This window comes from Columba livia, chromosome 2 (assembly GCF_036013475.1).
Source record: "Columba livia isolate bColLiv1 breed racing homer chromosome 2, bColLiv1.pat.W.v2, whole genome shotgun sequence".
NCBI lineage: Eukaryota > Metazoa > Chordata > Aves > Columbiformes > Columbidae > Columba > Columba livia.
In genome coordinates, this window is record NC_088603.1 from 40,202,873 (window position 1) to 40,224,192 (window position 21,320).

The 21,320-nt window shown below is 35.1% G+C and overlaps 1 protein-coding gene across 5 annotated transcripts in view; it reads right to left on the reverse strand.

Annotated features, from left to right (window-relative positions):
* The window catches only part of ZNF385D (zinc finger protein 385D), a 428,245-nt gene that overhangs the window by 59,659 nt on the left and 347,266 nt on the right, over positions 1 to 21,320 (reverse strand). For all 5 annotated transcript variants that reach the window (XM_065051544.1, XM_065051545.1, XM_065051543.1 and 2 more), the window contains one exon: positions 7,787 to 7,949. In XM_065051544.1, the coding sequence (XP_064907616.1) occupies positions 7,787 to 7,949 (163 nt within the window). The remainder of the gene's footprint in view (positions 1 to 7,786; positions 7,950 to 21,320) is intronic.

The window sequence follows — 21,320 nt, forward strand, 5'->3', positions numbered from 1 at the left end:
AAACCCCAAATTAGTCTGTTAATTCTGCTCTGCCCTAAGCAATGCTAATTTATCTGAAGAAATGACTTGCAAAAGCACGCTTTATGATATATTAAAGCATATGGAAACAAAACAGCAAAGTTATATAAACAGACTGCACTGAATTATCTTCTTAGATTAAATATCTTTAATATAATAATTCCATATGCAAAGGTATCCACAGCGTAAACTGTACCATTGAATTGCACACTAGGATCACATAGTAAATTCTTTCTACATTCAGCAGCAGATTTTGAATAGTATTAAACAGCATTTTTAATTTTAAAAACAGTTGACATCTATAGCATTATTAGAAATATTATAGAATTTATTTTAGTTTCAACAGATTATAAAAAAAATCTGCTAATAAATAGACAGTGACACTATTAATTAAATATACCTGCATGCCATAAACACAGCAGTATGTCTTCCTCAGCTTTCTTTAAGAAAGGAAAAATCAGGGTGGTTTTCCATTAAGAATAAACGATTGAACATATATCTCAAAGAGCAAATGATAAAACAGGGTAGGTTTACCAAGCAACACCAGAAATAATCCAATAATTCTTGATATATGGAAGCCCTCATAAACCTTAAAGCCTAGCCATTACCAAGACTTATGTTTATAATAAAAAAAAAAAAAAAAAAAGAAAATGAAAGTGGAAATAAAAGGAAAGGAGAGATAAGAGGACACTCATTTTCATTTTCAATTGGGAGTTTCTTTCCATTACAGTTTCTGGAGCTGAACCAGGAATTACACAAATATATCTACATACAGAGCTAATGTACACAGGGCTTTGACTAAGTGATAAAAACAAGCAAGCAAGGTGTGCTAATCCACAATATTGGAGGAAATAACAGTTAATTACCCATTGTGAACAGAGAAGGGCAAATATTGCAGAGGAACATGCACAAACATATTCACATTAATATAGTAAAAGAATATTTCTTCATATTTTTAAATGACACTGCTATATTCTTTGTTGTTCCTCTATAAAGATTCATATGACCAAGTTTTCATTTGAGCAGTGTTTGAAAATTTTTCCTACAATTTAGACCAGAAGTTTTGAATCTCAAATAAAGCAGCACAAACTGATTATAGCAGAGTCCCTCACTAGATACCTGAAAGAGACACAAAGTTCTAATAGGACATGTTCACTAGGACACCTATGGTTGAATTTCATATGAGAAAGACAAAGTTAATATTTTAACACTACACCATACATACTCCATCAGTCTATCATTTTCTTTCTATGCCTAAAAAATTAGATGAGAAAAAGGTTCACTTTTTTAAAAACCAAACACAAATATAAAGAAACTATCTTCCCGTCAGTGGGAAATCTATAAGCTATTCAAAAGCATATTAAAATTTCCACTTGACAGACAGAAATAGTGTCATTTGTTAGGTAATCATTCAGAATTAACTAACACAACTCAGAGTTTGAACACTGAGCATCAAATTCTTACAGAGCAATTAATGATTCAGTTATAAAGAAAAAAAACCTGTGGAAAAAAAATATTAATACATTGAAGGAACGGGTGATTTTGTCACTGAGCTTGGAATTTATCTCAGCTAACTTTAGATATCAGCATAGCAGTTTATACCTGACCTAGTCACCACAGGCGGTTTTATATTTTTTTCCCAGGTCTTCATCATTCATCAGATTTATAAACGTCTACTTAAGATGACTTGTGTGCTAGACTTCATTGACATGATTTCCTCTCACACTAGGGAGAAGCCAGTGCAATTAGTGTCAATATGTATATCTATAGCTGGTCCAAGAAATTCCACCTAGGCTATCAATGCGTATTATGTTTAATAACCTCTGCTCTTCTCTCCTTCATATATTCAATAAAACCAGAAGTATAGATGAACAGTCTAAACAGTTCAGTAGATTTCATTCTGTTATAACACTCCTTGCATTTGAAGCTGAGTTTTCCACCTCAGTAATGGCAGAGGACATTCTGCATACTGTCTAACAACATCATCGCCACTCCCCATATCTCTACAGACCAACTTCCCCTCCAGTGTAAGCTGATGTTGAGGCAACAGATCTGCATCAGCTTTTACACCCAGTATCTGTAGACTGTTGAGTCATCCCACAGAAGTACAGTCAAAGGTTGGAAGGGTGATAAAATGCACCATGGAATTATTAGAAAAGGTGCAATACATGAAGACAACACGGTATGTAACAGGGCATGAAGTACACTTAATAAAACAGCTCTGAAAACAAAAACTCTGAATTTGCTACGTATTTCAACAGAAAGACATACAGAAACAATTTAAAATGCAAGAGAAAGAGCTTTGCACTTCAATCAGGTTCCATCAAGGACCTTTTTTTAAAAAAAAATAATTGCATGTAAAATACATTTTATAACAGTAATGCATGCTGCATAAATTCAACATGACTTGCCTGACGGGAAACTAGTGCAAACATATTAAAGCCATGCATTAGCAGAGTTTAGAGATATGGATAAGTCTAACTCATTTCCATTTTAATTATTTGAGCTTATTCTTATTTTTTTCTTATAGTTTCTTCGATCTCATTTTTACAAAAACCCACAAAGCATAGTAGAAAAATGCTGGGTGAACTGCCAGGCTCAAAAGTTTGTGGTCACCTGCACTATATGGATGCCAGTCACTAGTAGGGTGCTCCAAGAATTTATATCAGTGCTAATATTGTTTAAAGTCTTCATTAACGACCCAGATAATGACAGCATGCACTATAAGCAAGTTTGTTGATGACACACAACTGGGAGGAGTGCCTGGTACACCACATAGGTGTGTTGCCATTCAGAGGGACCTAGACAGGCTGGAGAAATTGGACAACAGGAGTCCCTTGGAATTCAATGATGGGAAATGTAGAAGTCTCACAAATGGGAAACAGTAACTCTCTACACCAGTTAACAGCTTTGTAGAGAAGGACATGGGATCCTGATGGACACCACTTTAAACATAAGCCAGAAGCGTGTATAAACACCTGATAGGGTCAGGGAGAAAAAAGAGCCAGTCACTCCTTACAGTGGTGCCCAGTGACAGGACAAGACACAACAGGCACAAACTGAAATAAAGGAGATTGGACTTAAATACAAGAAAAAAAATTATTTACTCTGAGGGTGGTCAAACACTAGAATGGGTTGTCCAGTAAGAGGTTGAAAACGAAAAGAGATGCTGAGCATCCTGCCCTAGCTGACTCTGCTCTGCCCTGTAGGAGTGACCTTGTCAATCTCCAGATGTCCCTTTTGAGGTACTTTCACAGAACCTCAAAAATTCTGTGATCCTGCAGCATTTGCGGCTGCCAAATTCTAACATATCTTCCCATACTTCTCTTTTTCATGACATCTTCCTTTCTTCCCCCTTTAAAATTAACCCAGACTTACCACATCATTTCCAATTTCTTTCTTCTTCCTGTCTTTCTTTTTTACACCCAAGACCTTGCCAGACTGACTACTCTCTCCTAATTCACCTGCTCTCCGTTTCAGAATTATCACAGCTGGTCTGAAATAGTTATTTCACGAGTGAATTTCATCTGCTGATCAGAAAAATCTTACCATTTCTTAGATAAAAAGAAGGAAAAAAAGACTGAAAAGGGGTAGCACAACTACAATTTTCCCACAGAGAATAATTTTCATACATGAAAAAGAAGATAACTTAAGCTTTCTCCCATGCTGTTACTCACACATAATTTCAATATCTGGAAAAACAAAACCAAAAAAACCCAAACAAAACAAACAAAAACACAAAGCAAAACCAAACCAAACCAAAACCTTCTTCCTTTTCCTTCTAATCCAACCTTCAGTGTTTCAATTTCTTGTGATGGCTTTTTCACTTGAACATGTTTATGCTGCTGCTCTTTTAAAACTATCACCTATTACATTAACAGTGTCAACCTCCCTAAGCTGTCTTGTGTAAACTGCAAGCTCTTCAGGAAAGGCACCAGTATTTTGTTCTCTCATGGGGATCACGGGGGTCTCTTCACTGGTAAGACTATACTAATGATAGATGTGCCTTGGCCCAGATACACATTTTTTCTATTCATCACATTTTGCTCTGTTTTTAAGAGCTGTTCATTGCATTTAAGTACATATGATTTAAGTCGTGGTATATAACAGTCAAAAGCAACATTAAAGACTTTGCCATAGTGATGGCTCCCAGTTCCTTGTTTTCCCCCCTTGGAAAGGCCTATTCCTTCTTCTCTGTTGATTAAAAAAAATTATTTAACTCATGCTGAGTTCTCTGCTGAATAAACAAATAAATAAAAATAGCCCAAATCGTCAAGACCTAATTAATGATAATGTGGTCATGGAGAGTCCTTTTTAACTTCAAATAGCTTTGGAAAAGATCAATATTTAGACATATGCAACAATTATAGGGATATGATTTTACATGAATATAATCTTGGACACTGACTCTAGCTTAAAAAAACCCAAATCTAAGTGCATAATAATGACTTTACTGGACAGGACATATAGTTAGGATGATACAACACAGTCTATCTAAATATATTCTGAAAGGTGTTCCTAAGTATCTGCTCTTACAGTCAAAGCAAAGCATTTTTATGAGGAAAACATACCCTGGCAGAAAGGAGGTGTAATTTGTAAAGCTATCAAGGATGTTTAACAACTTTATTTCAGGGAATATATATGCATGTAATTTAATATATGGTGAAAATATGAATTTTTATTGTCACCCCTTGAATTTGAAAATCATTAAATACTGAAATCTGGCTTGTTTACTACCATAAAGTGGGCTTGGTTTTGGAATGGTCATGTTTTCTGTTTTTCTGTCCTGAGTGACTACTGTTATCACATAATAAATGGTAAATAGAGATGAAAGAAGGATGTTAAAAGTTCCCACATGTTGAGAATGGCATTGTCCATTATGTGACTGCCAACATAATTCTTCATGATATTTCATTCCCCCAAAGATTTCTCAAGTTCAAGCCTTCTAATAGATCTAAAAGTTTGTATAAAGGGGTAAAAAAAATTATCACCTTTCACAGAATGAGCAAAATTACCCTATTTTATGTTTTCTCCTTAACACATAGCTTAACCACCAGGAATCATTTATGAAAGTTTTTAAGGAGTCCTCTTACATTGTAGGTTGCAGTCTCCATTATTTATTGCAATAACACTTGCTGGCACCATGACTAACAAAATAGTTCCAGAATAAGCAATGTAACAAATTACTGCTTTAGCTCTTGAATCGGTTTGTATACTGTGTGGTCTTTTTCATAATCTTTGTTGCATAGCACTGCAGATTTCCTGATGACATTTTGCTTACTGGAGCTGCTAAGGGTACACGGAAGCACTGAACTGAAGTCCTGACCAATGTGCTGTGACTGACATGTAATTCACCATTTAACCACTGCTGTACATGATATATTGGAGGTGATATAAACATGACCTTATCCTCAGTGTATTTGGGATGAAGTATTAATCCTTATCAGAGAGCTTTAAAATACTGTGAAAAAAGCTTTTGTTCTGAATGATCACAAGCATGCTTAGTAACAGAACTGATTTAGATCTAGGAAAGACTAATGAATGAATTATATTTATGAATACAACTACTCCCTCAGAACTACATGTTAATATCAGAATACTTCACTTTTACATGGATCACTTACAAATGTGCAGACTCATATAGTGCAGTAAGTTCTGATGTTATTCTGGCTTCCAGAAGGTTCGATCAAGCAAATATAAGATACAGAATAACAGCAAGAGAAAAGAATTCTGATTTATGAAAATTTTAACTTGTCGTGTTTGACAGAAAATTTCACCCTTTTGGCTACCCAAAACTGCCTTTTTTTTTTTTTTTTTTTCCTACTGCTTTACATACCTCCTTGATTCTACAAAGGATAATTCACATCAAGGATGCTGTTCTACTGCCAGTCATCTCAATGCTGACCTGTAAGCACTATACTTGCATTTGGACAGAACTGGCTGCCTATCCTTTAATGCAATTGGTTGAATAGGGCTTTCACCAGTAGTTGAATATGGCTCTCAGTATTTTGTAAAATTGTCAGATTTTGGACTGTTTGTCAATTTACATCAATATGTTTCTTTTAGAATGCTGTTAAGGTCAGTACTTCTAGCATAGAATACATATAAGTATATATGTACATACGCTCTATGGAATCAAGCCAAGAAGTCACAGACGATGTGTAAAGCTGAGGAAACTCCTGAGTAGGCCAGTGCTTTTGTGCACAACTAGATTTCCTGATGTTTTCTTACTTATGCCAATACAAAAACTGATTTGTACTACTGACCTTGGATACAAGACAGTTCATATATCTTGTCAGGGATCTAATTCAAAGCCTGATGGAAAGACTCAGACTGGATTTAAGGCACCTTGGAAAATCCTTCAAACTTACACAGCAGAAGATAAAAGCTTCTGAATAACACATTTTAAAGCTTAAAAAGATCTCTTTTTTCTTCAGTTATTTTTTCCAATCACTAGATAATATTCTGCAAACAATAAATCACTCCATACAACATCTCCCCTTCTGTTCTGAATATGTCAACAGGTAACAGCAAGAAAATCTTTTAAACATATTTGTATATTTAGAAACATATACATCTTCATAAATAACTTCTGACATGGCTTCTATTCTCCCATGCTTCATTTCTTTCATCATAGAAAGAAAAGTACCCAGAAGGTTCAGAAGGCTTGCTCTTTATTTCTCTCTCTCTTGCCTTTTTTTTTAATAAGAAACATGAAAATAATATAACAATTGTTTTTTAAAGCAACCCTATTATAATTAGGATATAAATCTCCCTAAAAATATGTATGCAAGGTACCTTTTTGTTATATTATAATTGGTTAGTGCATATCCATTTACAATGCTAAACTTACTGCATCAGAATTGGTTCCAAATGAGCAGTTTTCAGCATCAGCAGAAAGATCTCTTGTTTCACAGCTTTGGCATTTTTGCTGTGGCTGTTTTTGGCTTATTTGGGGAAAGGAGGTTGGTTATCACTAAATATGCAAACTGTATCCCTTCATACGCAAGAACAGTCGTACTCTGCAAGATACTAGACTACCCTTCAGCAAGCTTACAACTCTCCTTTGAAATTTCCAGTGCAATACCCACATATTTTAAATGCAAGCTTAATCAAACCCTGTTGACTTTACCAAATACTCACATTTTATTTACAAAGGAGTACCTTTTACCCACACAATAATTTAAAGGATATTATTTCAGTCTGAAGACGCATTTAAGCAGAATAATTGGCATCAATAGCACTTACCTGATTGTGTGGAATAGAGGTTATGCAGCTATTTTCCAGTTCAAAACCATGCAATAGCCATTTAAAAAAAATTATGTAATGTTTGAAATTTATGAAAATTAGGTTTTCATTAACAATGCTTTTGTAAGAGGCTTCTAGGCACAAGTAGCTCAATTTGCTACATTGTGTTTAAAAGAAATATGCCATATGTTATTATTTATAGATGCTGTATATAGACTACGAGGTTTAGATCAGCTGACATGAAATAGTTTAGCCACTATAAAAATTAATCAAATCATGAGTGTTCCATTCTGTCCTAAAAGAACAACAAGCCTCTTTTCACTAAGAGAAATTGGTTACATAACTATCATATTCTCACCAGCCTATTCAAAGGGCTAAAAGAAATCACTATCACACAGAAAGATGGATCGAGCATGAATCAATGAGGCAAGCACATAACCAAACAGACATGGAATTCAACAATAAAAAACAAACCAAACCAAACCAAAACAAACAAAACCAACAAATATTGTCGCTTAACCTGTTTTGTCAGAGCTGGTATTGATGGTATTGGTAGTGATGGAGGTGAAGGTAGTCTTTGCGCTGTCCTTGGTAGTAACAGATTTCTGCTTATTTTTCATGGCTTCCAGTGCTTTGAGCTTCTTGGCATGTTTAGTGCCTTTGTAGTGGGCCGCAGCCTGGCTCTACAAAGGAGAACAAAATGAACCATGCAATCAGGCTCATTTCTAAACTGTCATTCTCTGTATTAGTACAAATACAGACTACCTTTCAATAATGGGTACCATTCACATTATCCAAGTAGTGACCAGACAGTAAATTATATTTAGAATGATGCTTGGAAAACAATGGAAAAAATACTCAAACAATCCTAATTTGATAAATACAGTATACTACTGTATAACAGGATATTACCTTCAGACCAAAATAAGGTTTAGTCTACCATGCTACTATTAGTTTTTCTAACAAGACTTTTTTTTTTTTTTTTGCTTTCACGTTAAAAAAAATATCTCAGGCCTTGGGGAGGAAGGCACTCTCTGCTCAGTAGCTTTGCACTTCTCCAGTTTCTATTTCCAACTAGAGATTTTGTCAAAGCTTCTTTCAAAGAAAAGATTATTTTTGACAGTGGCATCAGAAAGTTCTCAGCAAAGACTCACAGTCAAAAACAAACTAAAAACCCCCAAATCAAAGCCAAAGCCCAAACAAAAGAAAATAAAACACAAAAAACTCTATTTTAAAGATCATCACCAAAGATTTAACTGAATGTGTGGCAGACACGCAATTAGCTGGCTTTCTTAAAAAAAAAAAAAAGGATTACTTTTGTCCACCTGCTACAAAAGGTAGTATTTGAAATTCAAAGCCAGGAGCGTCCTTTGAAAGGAGAAAGCTCACATAAATCTTGTCACAGTCCCAAATATATTTTGGCTACTTGATATGATTAAGCTAACATAGATTTGTATGTCCATTGCTACTAAGATTTGTGTATTATTCGGAAAGTATCTTTATTATCTTGAGTTAATACCAACTTTTCTTCATTTAATTTATCTTGCAAATATATTTTAAGAATAGTATTTGAAGTATAAGATTAAACCTCATACAAAGCCACTGGAATGAGTATGAATATTCAGAGTTTCTTGCTTCTCTAATTATCTAAACTCTTGTAAATAAGATAGTCTTCCAGTTAATAAGGTAACAACCTGGAAAATTCTTTAGATTTTTATTGCTGAACTTCAAACTTTATTGAAAGCAACTTCTTTCTTGCTTGAAAGACAAATAATTAAGGCTCTAGAAAAATAGTGAAAATCTAGCTACAACAGAATTGAACAAGTGAAAAGCAACTATGCTGGATCAGCCCAATGACGCAAAGGTCATTATTTTGTTTCTGGCATGAAAGAACAGCAGATCCTTAGAATAAAAAAGAAAGGTAAATGCTTTCTATTCTGGTATCAGAAGAAGAAAAAAAACACGTATGCAATTTAGTGGCTACAAACTCAAAGGATCAAGGGGATAAAATGACACAGTCACTCAACTTGCTGAGCCACTCATACAGGTAAAAGAGTCCTGCATTATCTAGCATTTTTTTAGTCATTATACCATTATTTAATGTGCTGAATTTTGGGGAGAGTGGAAGTTCTAGTTGATATCACAGTAGGAGTTTATCTTAATTCATCTCAAGATGACTTTCAGTTTTCATGAAAAGTCATGGTTCCTCCCAGATGCCTGAGATTTAAGAAGCTCAATGTGAGTAGGTAAGAAATGAGAGACCTTGTCTAAATCAATAAACATGAACATGTCTATGTGCATACATGCATAGATATACACACATGCATACGCTTTTGTTGTATTTTGAGATGCATCATTCAGTTTAGTTCAAAAGCCAGTTTCTTTATACCTAAAATAATGTAAATGTTGTATTAGGTACCCTTATTGAAAGAACACTGGACAGTGAAGTTATTAACTAGAAACAACTCGAACAGAAACCGCACAATCATGCACCTTTTAGAGTTCCCAACACGTAACATTGAGACATACTGTAAGCCAAATACAAACAGTCAAGAGATGTTAATTATTGTTCAACTTAAAGACCAGCATCAATTTACAATGATGCATTAAAAATGACATTATACAGCACATCTTCATGTTGCCATCATGTCAATTATTTTTACAGTTTCTAGTTAAATTTAATTATCAGTCAGCTCCAGAGTCTGACTGCACTTGTTTTCCTTAACTAATAGTGTCATTCTTCAAATATCAGAAAGGTAGTCAGAACATGGTCCTTAACACTAAATCACAAATGTTGAAGTTAGTTTGATACACAGCTCAATTTTCTTCACAGAATCGTTGACAGAGCACCTCAGGTTTATGTTTTCTGCATCCAGAGTTCTCTTCCCTCCAAATTCTCGCAGCTACAGCTCCACAAACCTCAACTCAAGTACAATTTTGGATGCATAGAGATTATACAACGAGACCCTGTACAGAAATTAGTGAATTAAATTACTCCAAAGTAGAAATACCTTGCTCAAATTTACTAGTATGATGGCTGCTATGCAAAGTTGTCCATTACTAACTTCCCATGGAACACTGCCAGTTAAGTCAGCCTCTATATAAAGATCTTTATGTCTTTTTTAATTTCAAACTTTAAAACTTCATCCTCTGTGGGGATATGAAGCCACCTGAGCTTGTTTCAGCATAACTGATCGATTGCTCCTAAGCATTTAAATGGCTCCAAATTAGCCTATGCTGAACTTTACAAGTAGAAGAGGTCTACTTCTGGAACACTTCAGAGTTCAACAGCTGCAAAATCCAAGAAGACAACATACACATGTTTTTATATTACCTGACCAAGTTGTGCTCAAACTTGTGCTCAGACAATGAGCAGAGCTTACAGGTGAAACCCTGCATCTACAGAAACCCATGAGAATCAAGGGAGGATTTCTCTTTCCATGTTTTGTAAACAGGTATTGACATTTATAATTGCTGATCTTGATAGAAGCCAGTCCCCTTTGAGAAACGACTGCTTGATCTAAAATCAGATATTTTCTCAAATGAAAGAGATTCAGGGCAATCCTAAAGGAAAAAAATCCCTATTACTAGGGAACAACTCTTAATCATAGTCAATCAGCTATCCTAAGAATGCTTTAATATTAAATTCTGTTTCTTTTTATGATTACAAAAGAACACATTAGAAGAATACCTTAAGAAAGCTTTCTTTTATCACGGTTTCCAAGTTTACTTCTCACACCACAGTTTCTATGTTTGATACACAGAATTAAGCCTAGCACTGTGAAGACAAATCACTGTCAGCTAACATGTGACCCAGTCAGTGAGGAAAGGTAAGAAACTTGTCAAATATTGCTGGTGCAACATTACAGTGAACTTTAAGAAACTATATCCATTCTTGGAAAATATGTCTAACAACAAAGTAAAAGGTAGATTATTTCTGCGTATCTGAAGTTGAAAACTCAAGGATCCTCAATTGAATTTTGAGGGCTCTCATACTGTAAATTATACGTAGATAAACCCTGGTCTATGAGAATTACTTCAAGGAAATGGCAAGGTTTCTAAATAGCAAATAACTTTTCAAAGTTATTTTTAATGAAGTCCTGTCTCTTTGATCAGTACAAGTCAGTTTAAGCACCTCTTATGCAAAACAGTTTCCCCTGCTTCCATGTATCTAATAATAATTGTACCACAACAATAATATTGTACCACAACTATGATAAGGACAACATATTACCAAGAAAATTGCAATGTGTAAAATATTATGAGAAAGATAAAATATTTCAAACAATCCAGACAGTATTCTCTTACAGTTACAGCCATCTTATCTACATGGAAATCAAAATAAGTTTGCCTGCCTGACTAATGTACTTCAGTGAATCATACGTCTTCTCACATTTTTTAGGCATGGGTTCAACAAAACCATGTGCTTAATTTTGCGTATTGAGACAAAAAAGGGTCTCCTCCTTTTCTCAGAGGGTTTTCAACTTAACAGCACTGCATCTTCCGTCCTTTTCTTATCCCTCCTAGTCCACCTCATATTAGCAATCTTGTTTTCCTGCCTCAGTCATTTTTTCTAGGCAATACTTTCATAATAAAAGCCAGCTCAAAGAAAAGAACTTAAAAAAAAAAGTGTACTAAATATGTTTCACTCATTCTTCCTCACAAAAATTCAATCCAACTATCCTCCTTTATGTATTTCTTGTTTGACAATACATTTTGAAAGATGTCCATTATGGAGAGTGCTCCATGCTGCCATCTGGCCAATTAGTAGCAAGGTTGCAGTCTGTCTGCACCCTCCTAACTCCCCAAACAAGGGCCGAGAGTGCTGAAAAAGCCTTTTTGTCTGTCTGAATTTTCAGTAGACCATGTCATGTGTCTGTTTTAACCAGCTGCTGGATGCCATTGTCACCTCTGCTGTTATTCCCAGTACAAGAACATCAATTTTGGCTAATACATCAGCAATTGATGTCAAGAGTCAGGATCCTCCAGAGTAAAAAGCTCTAAAAACAAACAAAAAAAAAGAGTTTCCAGGTTCAAACTAATACCGTCAGTGAGCTGGGAAAACAGTAACAGACAACTACATAAGTCAAGAGGGCTTCTGTCCTTTGGTGAGGTGAGGAAAGTTTATTAGATGACAATCCTACACATTGTCTTAATCGCTGAGTACAGAATATTTTCCTAAAGTTTAGCTGCCAACAGCTACCTGAAATATAATTTTACAGATGTTCTAAGTACACAAGAAAGTGATGGAAACCAAAAGACCTTTTTATTTCCAGAATAAGCACCCTATCTTTTTCTGATGACTCTAAAGTAGCCAGTTGAATCTGACTGACTAGTCAGCTGGCCAGTCAGCAATAACATTACTGAGCAAGGTTGCAATATGCAACTGAGACATCTGTACACTACCAGGTATGTGATATTTACATAACCTGAAGTGTTCTCTATGGAATTTCTTCACTAAGCAAGCTGGAGAAGTTTACAGAAAATTTAAGAAGCCTTGAGATGCTCAACAGTTGGTTCTGCTCAGGGCAGGGCGTTTACTGTGAGCCACAGATAAAATGAGAATAAGATTGTACAGTCTTTTGCAATTAGATGTATTTAGTCTATTTAATAGGTAAGTCTTTATTTGAGGCTATTTTAAAATTTCAAAAGCAATTTCTTACAAGGCTTACTGTTTTGTTTGTCAAGTGAATACACACAGGGAATTCAGGACTACTCACAAGTCCTGTGCTTACTTTCTAGGAAACAGAAGAACTCCATGGATTTCAGAAGAGCTTCACAGACTCCCGGTACACGAGAAAAACAAGCTAAGTATCTGAGCAAGCCTTTGCAGAATAGTATATTAAGTGAAGGCTTAGAATGTAATTTTTAAAGGTGATGTCAACACAATGACATGTTTCATATTGAACAAGAAGAGTATCCTGATTCTGTCTGATACATACAAACTCAATCTGCAGTCAATTATAGTGCAGATAGATGTTGCCTGTCGTCATTTCTTCCTTCTGCTAAGCTTAGGTTTATCTTCTGAGTTGTGTCATTTCAATTTTTTGTGCACTCTATCTCAGGACAACTCTGTAATACAGAGCCAGAGATCTAATTACATTATGGACTTAGATTTAACTGTGGTATAAAATGCCAAAGACGTGTGTAATATGACTTCTTTCAGATATGCTCTGAGAGAAGGCTTTTGCCCTCTAAAGTATGACTGATCAATATGCCCTATTTCCTAGATCCAAATGTACAGTAACAGTGCAAGTACCAAAAAAGGACCTTTCTTTAGAAAAAAAATATATTTTTCTGTTATTATGGCAGAATAAATGTCCCAGCATGTTAATTTCCATGTATTTAATTTTCTCCTTCATAAAGCAATTATTCAATACACTTATGAATGTGGCCTGAGACTCAGGGATCAGAGTGAATGGATACTTTCTGAGCTCGCTAGCTCCTCTGTATTAACAGTGATGCTCCATCCCACTCCCCATGCTTGGGCTTCTTCCAGAGCCATTTATATAATGGTGAGTGACCGCACCTGGCAAGAGCCTGCATCACATTGTGAGAGGTTGGCATCGACCCCATTGTTATGGTAAAATCATCCATCCTATAATAAAATCAAATATTTTCATTATGCAAATGAAAAGCGATTTTATCCTGGTCAGATGCAAAAGGTCAAAATTTCCTACTTAAAATTGCTTGTGTCATAACACAGTATCTTTATGACCATGCTTGTATTGTAGGCTGCCATTGACAGTGGCATTAAGTAACTGCCTAGATATAACACACTTTAAACTGCATTCCATGTAGACACATACAGCATCAAAATATATATGAAGGGAAGATAGTAATTGATCTCTTGCCATACCTGGCGTTTTTCTTTTAAGGACACCAGTACTTCATGCAGCACAACATAAATTCATCGCATGTTGGAATTCAATAAACAGTCTACTTGTTTTGCCATCTGTTTTATCCTTTTTACTGTTAATGCAGGTCAGTTTTAAACTCACTCTGACAAGGTTATCAAGTTCTGGTCTCTGGAAGATTTTACATACTGACTTCCATAGTAATAATGGTTACTTTTTGGGGAACTCTTTTGATGTGGAGATTTAACGTGCTCTTTTGAAAACTACTATAACCAATGAAATTAACTTCAACATTTAATCTCACTTTTACTGTATTATTGGCAGCATCATTTATTTTCTCCATGGTAAATCTTATTCTAGTTAGAGTTTCAAGAAAATATTAAACTAGTTTGATTTTTTTTCACTCAGATTAACCAAGTGATTAATCTTAGAATGAGACAGAAGGTTAATCTACACAGATCACTATGTGCTACTCGTATGATAAAATAAACCATGTATTTATTCAGCTTAGTTAACACAACATAAATTCTTCCAGTTTTGAATTTGTAACTGTCATATTTTGAAATGAGAATGTGAACAAATTATATATGCCATTATAGTTTTGTAGAAATGCATCCCAGCTTTCTTCCACTAGCAGTAGACAAAATCACAATGAATAAAAGATATGTGAGAATTAACACCTTTTGAATAATATGTCAATAACGGTAAACCTAAAAGTGGAAGCTGACATACAATCACAAATACATGAAACAACAACAACAAAAAGTTCACCATGATACAATATGTTGTGATTTACTTCATAACGAGTTTAATAATGTAAATGTAGTTCCATCTTCAGGTTATGCACATTTGCTTAAAAACAATGGATGTGTTGAATTTAAAATACCTGCTTTAGAGACAGTCATTTTCCAAATAGTGTTGAAAAGTTCAGTCTTTTCTGATGTAATCTAAAAAATAACAGTGATGGATATGTAGCCAACACCTTTTTGAGTCTCAGTTTGTCACAGTACATGCCAGCTAATGAGATTCAAGCGTGTACACATACACTTACCTATGCAGAGCCTCTGTTCATTTAGAAACTGTACGCTGACCATAAAAAACTCAATTTTCTCTACATTCAGCTTGTGAACTCGTAACTAAAGAAAGTTGAGTGGGTGGCTTCAGCATAGCTCATTTTAGTATTTTCACCTGGTTTCTGCTGCCCAGGAAACCATTTTTGTCTGCTTACATTCATAATAGAAATCTCATTGAACTCTGAGTTTCCATTTTTTTTTGACTGAATCAAAGCATCAGGGAAGAATAGTGGTAAGGTAGACACAAAGATACTACAAAAAATATTACAGAAAAGAGGAAAAGCTTAAAAAGTGTATATTTAAATTCCTATTAATTCAGTACAATTTGAACTTTATATTTGAAGTTACAAACAAGTTAACACAACTTGTATGTACAAAACCTCAAAAGAGAGTATATGGAGATATTTTCTCTGTGCTCTTAAGTAGAGTGAAAATACTTTTTTTTTTTTTTTTTAATTACAGTTTTTAGTACTATAGCTATTAGACGTTTTCCAAATTTCAAGTTTGCCTTCAGAAAAACGTTGATTTGATTTTCTGATTCTTTTACTCAAATATACATTTACATAAATGTATCTTTTTGGATTTTCAATTTTTATTTCAATAGTTATTTTAATATAAATGTTTCCTGTGTTATTTAGATCAGCTCCTACCCATAAGCAAAAATGGAAAACCCATCAATGAGAAACATAAATGCTCAAATTTCCTGATTCCAGTTCTGTCTTATGTGGACATGGCTGTAGTTAGGTGCTTCTGAGGTTAAGTCTCCAGCCTTCTTGTAGAAGGTTCTAAGCATATGTAAAATATGATCAGGAATTAATATTAAAAGAAAATACATGCCTAAGTGGTGATAAAAGCTAGTGGCATACTATGGAAGCAAATTTGCATCAAAAACTAGTTTTGTCTAAATGATTAGCCAAGAAGAAAACGTCTTGAGAAAAAAAATCAAAATATCCAGAAGGAACGGAGGATTGTGAAGCATAGGAAAACTTGTACATAGATCAGTCTACAACACAGTTACATTTGTTCCTTTACGTACTTTTGTTTCTTTAGTCTTGCTTTCAGTCATTCTTGGGTGACTGTGTAACGCATTCAAGGCCTCAGTAAAGTCCCCTAGATGCTGTATATACCTACAAGGTTTGCTGGTACAGTTCTACCAACTACTGCAGGGTCATAGCCTTAGTACTTTGAATAACCTCTTTTAGATATACATAGTGCACGCAGACCTACTTGCAATGCATGTTAGCTATAAAATTGATTGTTTGTTCTTAAAGTAACACATATATGTGGATAGATTAAGTTATTCCAAAAGTTGTGTGGACTGAAAAATGGGGTTTATTTACTAACACAAGTAGGTTGTTGTAATACCTTCAACACAGAACAGGCAAAGATATCTTCCAGTACAAAATTCACAGGTCAGCATCTTTCACTTCTGTAAGCTATCAATTAGGATCTATGTAAGAAACCATGGTCAAGGATACAAAGTAGTACACAAAACTTAATGAGAATGTTCTAACAATACTTACTGTTTACACTGCAGTTATATTTTGTCTCCTTTCCTACAAACCTTCATTCCCTCTACCTTGCATTACAATGAAATCTGAAAATCTGGGTTTTTTTCTGTTGACCAAAACCAAATACTTACTGAGGCTATAAGAAACCAGTTGCAATTCTACAAACCTTACTGGATAAGAGTAGCCCATCTGAAATCAACAGGACATTTTATATGCTGAAGTGTTACAGGATCAGTGCCTATGAGATGCTCTATATTTCAGGTTCAGTCACACTGGCTTTCACATTTCTCATCTTCAGTCAAGCACAGGCTATGAGGTTTGAATCTGTAACAGGTATATGAAATTGTATGGTGTGTAATATAAAAAAGGTCAAACTGGAAAGGTATAAGAGCCCTTTTCTGATTTTAAAACCTAAGACATCATTTAATGTTTTAGATTTGCTTGAGCAGAGATTATTGAAAGAGTGAAATTTCAAAACAGTACTGAAATCTAATACTGAGACTCCAAACTCTTCAGAGCAGGCAAATCCCTTCATACCTATTCACAATATTTATTAACATATTTATTGTTCTTTATTAGTTTTATGCTGTTCTTCCTCTTGTTATTGCTCAGTGCTGATTCCTATCAATCTATGGTAACTGTAACTCAAATGAAAGGAAAAAAACAACCAAACAAAAAACAACAAACTTCTCACATCTCAGAATTAAGAAAAACAGAGATGTGATATATGTTAATTAGTACAATCAAGGCAGTAACATTTAACAGTTTTCCATCCATGCTCACCAAAGGTTGGAATGTTCCTGAAGTGATTAAGAAGCACTGTAGTTCAATAACGGAAGGTTAATGTAACATTGCAGGCATGACTTTAATACCTGAAGAAATGCTGACTTCATTCACAAAGCACTTCTATGAAACAAAAAACTTTTTGTCTCCTTTTTATAAAATTGTAGCCATGGACACTTCATGACATCACTAACCAAGAAGAGATAATACTATCCGGAGATATCAAATAGCCCAATGAATAAAGAAGAATATTCAAGATTCCTCTTCCTTCTATCCTCCAAAGCTAATTAATTTAACATTGCCATTTCCATCAGCAGATGTATAAAAGTATACTGTTCTTAAACAACACACTGAAGCCCCTTTTGAAGTTTTGTATTTAGATGCAAGTTCAGAACAAAACATTCCTGTCTAGACTTCTGAAGAAAAAGAAAATGTCAGGAGAGAAACACTGCAAGTTTGCACATAGCATTGGTGGAAAAAAAAATCTCCTAAGAAAGTCTGCACATGGGACATACAAATACAGCACAATGAGATCAAGTAGGGCTAAGGAAAAGCTAACATGGTCCCTACAAAATTAATTCTGGAAAACTGGCTTCTGCAAAAAGTTGTAGGGATTTCTGAATCCTCTTTGAATAAAATGAAAACAAGAACCTTTAACTTCACTTCCAATCATGAACTGAAATTGTGAAAAGCTCTCTGTTTACACTCATGACGTCTCACTGCTGTGATAGTTCTTGGTATGCCTTGGTATGCCTTGCAACACACCAAACTTGACATCCTACTGAAAACTTCTAGCTAAATGAAGACAGAACTCTCACTAAGGAAATCTCCTAGTAGGTTTCTAAGCTGGTGTTGTACATTTGGGGTGCATGGACAGTTTGACACTGATTTGGGCACAATGAGCTCCAGCATTCTTTCTGGAGCTCACCCATCAATAAGGACAGGTGAAGCAGCAATAAGGGACAGTTAGGCTTTCATGTTCATATCCTCAAGACTTTTAAAAATGAATCCTCAAAAAAAATATTTAATTTATTATTTATAACACTACTATTAAATTGCTTTAACCAGTAAGTGCTTTTTCCCTTGGGTATGTATTAACAATTTACTTTTTGCAGACAAGTGCACAAATATGATTAGTTTTTGCAAATTGTTCCTTATTCTGTTACTGGTAAGTAATTTTTATATTATTACAGTGTAAACAGATGCTATTTTCCACTACATATTCAGCAGTAATGAGCTAATTCAATGTGTTAAAAACAATAAAAGATCTTCAAGAATGAGCTATTCCCTTCAATAGTCCAAGCTCCATTGCAATCACTCATGTTGAAATCACCCATGATAGGAAGTTAGCAAATTACTTGAGAAAACCTGTTGGAAAAGAACTTTCTTCATTTCATTTATTCAAATGCTCAATGTGTTCCTCCACTTTCCTGCATGCGTATTATCGATCAACTTCTTGCATATTGATTTGGAAGTTATTTTTTGAGTGTAGCTAATATACTTCATTACTTCCCTCATAAAGAAATAGTATTTTGGCAGGAGCTTTGCAACTGTTTCAGTATTCACTCCTATGAATTCATTATACATCAAAATCTAGAAACAATGAACCATGATGTTTTCATTGCCCTTTGGAAAAAGCAAGGACCTCTTCGCTGAGAGGAAAAAACTAAAAAAAAACCAAAAAACTAAAAAACCCCAAACAAACAAACAAAACCCAAACAAAACAGTATGTTAGGTTTAGATTATGTGGATGAAATCCTGGTGCCACTTAAGTCAACAGAAATGCTGACATTTATTTCAGCTTAGACTGGCAATTGAAAGCAAGTGCGATGCTCCACCTGGACCCAGTGGAAAGAATTTAAAGATTGATGGACAGCTTTTGAGTGAGCCAACAAAACAAAATGTAAAGAAACACATCGACTGAGGAAAAAAAAAACCAACATGGTTTCATCACAAAAGTGTGTTATATGCAGCTTGGAATACACTACTTGTCTACCCTCACTGTAGCATTTGTTTGGGTAACTCTACATCATCTTGGTTGGTGCTATGTACTCATACTCAGCTGCTACATGTGTGTCATACATACATACACTCTACAAAACACTGACAAAATTAAAACTGAGAACACCCAGAACAATATCACTTCAACAGAAATGACTTTTTTCTCTGTTCTTTACTAGTCTCTACTTAATACTGCTAGAAACTACACCATTTGAGTGATCTGCACAGGAATATTTTCCTGTTTCTTTTATATTACAGCAGATCTGTCTGTGAAACGTGTGTGTGTGCATGTATATATAGCTACACACATACCACATGCAAGCTGCAACTTCACCAGAAATATTAGATGGAAAGGTTTCCAGTGTTGAATACACTTGATATATATATCCAGCAGACATCCAGCTATAAAGCTAACAAAGACTCACATTTTTGTCAGAGAGATATAATCCGTTGTCCTGCTTTTTTCACTGAGTTGCATATAATCTGTGCAGCAGTTTATGGACAGATATAAAGCCACAGCATATATCAGGAACACTACATAATGATATCTAGGGAATAAAACATCAGAAGGTGGCAGATAACCTTTATAGCTCTCAGTCTCAACTGGATCTATGTGACTATCTTTCCATTTTAGAGTAATTTCCTATTTTTGATCCTGGAGGCAAATTACATCTGAGTCCATCTCATTATAAAAATACAACCAAAATGTAATAAAAATAAATAGAAGAACTCAATTTATCTCCCAAATACAGTGCTTTATACTCTAAATCATTTCCATAGTGGCAGTTATTCCAACATCAATGAATCTTAGACAGACAGAAAACCCAAGAACCCTACCTTAAAAGAACCTTATGGGTGCAAGTTCAAACAGTGCATATGGAAGGGCAACAGCAGACAGCAAAAGCTGTGGCTGTAAAAGCAAGTACTTGCAGGTGTAAATTGCTATGATCTATCAAGATTATGATAAATATTGCCAGCAAGTCACGTAGGTCTGCCTGAGAAGAGCCACTAACTCTCCCAGGACATCTTTCGTCTTTGAGAGTTCATGGTGGCCCTAATGGCTGGTACCATATTGCCCCTGTGACCATACCTTCTCTTCTCATCAGAGCCTCATGAGGTCCCCACTCTCAGCTCTGGGAGAAATGCCCCCATGTGCTACCTACTCTGCCAGCCAAACAACAAACTGGATAAATGATCAACACTTAATGATGCACACATTTACCAAGTAATAAGAATTTTGAACTGTAGAACACTGACTGTACCTCAAAGAAAGGGTAAGATTAGGATCTCAGATACTATGAGGAGCTCTACTGAAGACAGTGAACCTCAAGAAATTTCACTCTCAAAATGAGATCCCAAAGGCTGTCCAGACAGATGCATGAATTTCATATGCAGTGTGTGACATCTGACAGCTTGCAGGTCTGTTGCAAAGGCATTTACAGAAGAACAGGACAATTAGGCCAAGGTTAGGACAACCAGCTTTAGCACCCAGAGTCCTACCAAGCACAGACAAGATTTAAGTTCTAATTCTTTCCAATACTTTCTCTGTATAGAGGGTGGAGGCTTTAATCTTTAATTCAGAACTTCTGCAGTTTTACCTTACAGATACAGTTTCAGCCTCAACATTTTTGCCCTTCAGTCTCCTAAAAAATACATTTTATTGCATTCCAAATACAAAGCAGATATTTACTTCCAGCTGAGAGTTTTAAGATGTATTAGCACCTTCAGGCTTACAAACAGTAAATCTAACAGGTTTCTTCAGGCAGACAGCTAGCCAGAAATACAATTGTGAGCTTTCAAACTAAGCCAAAGGGTTTACTAGTCCAAAT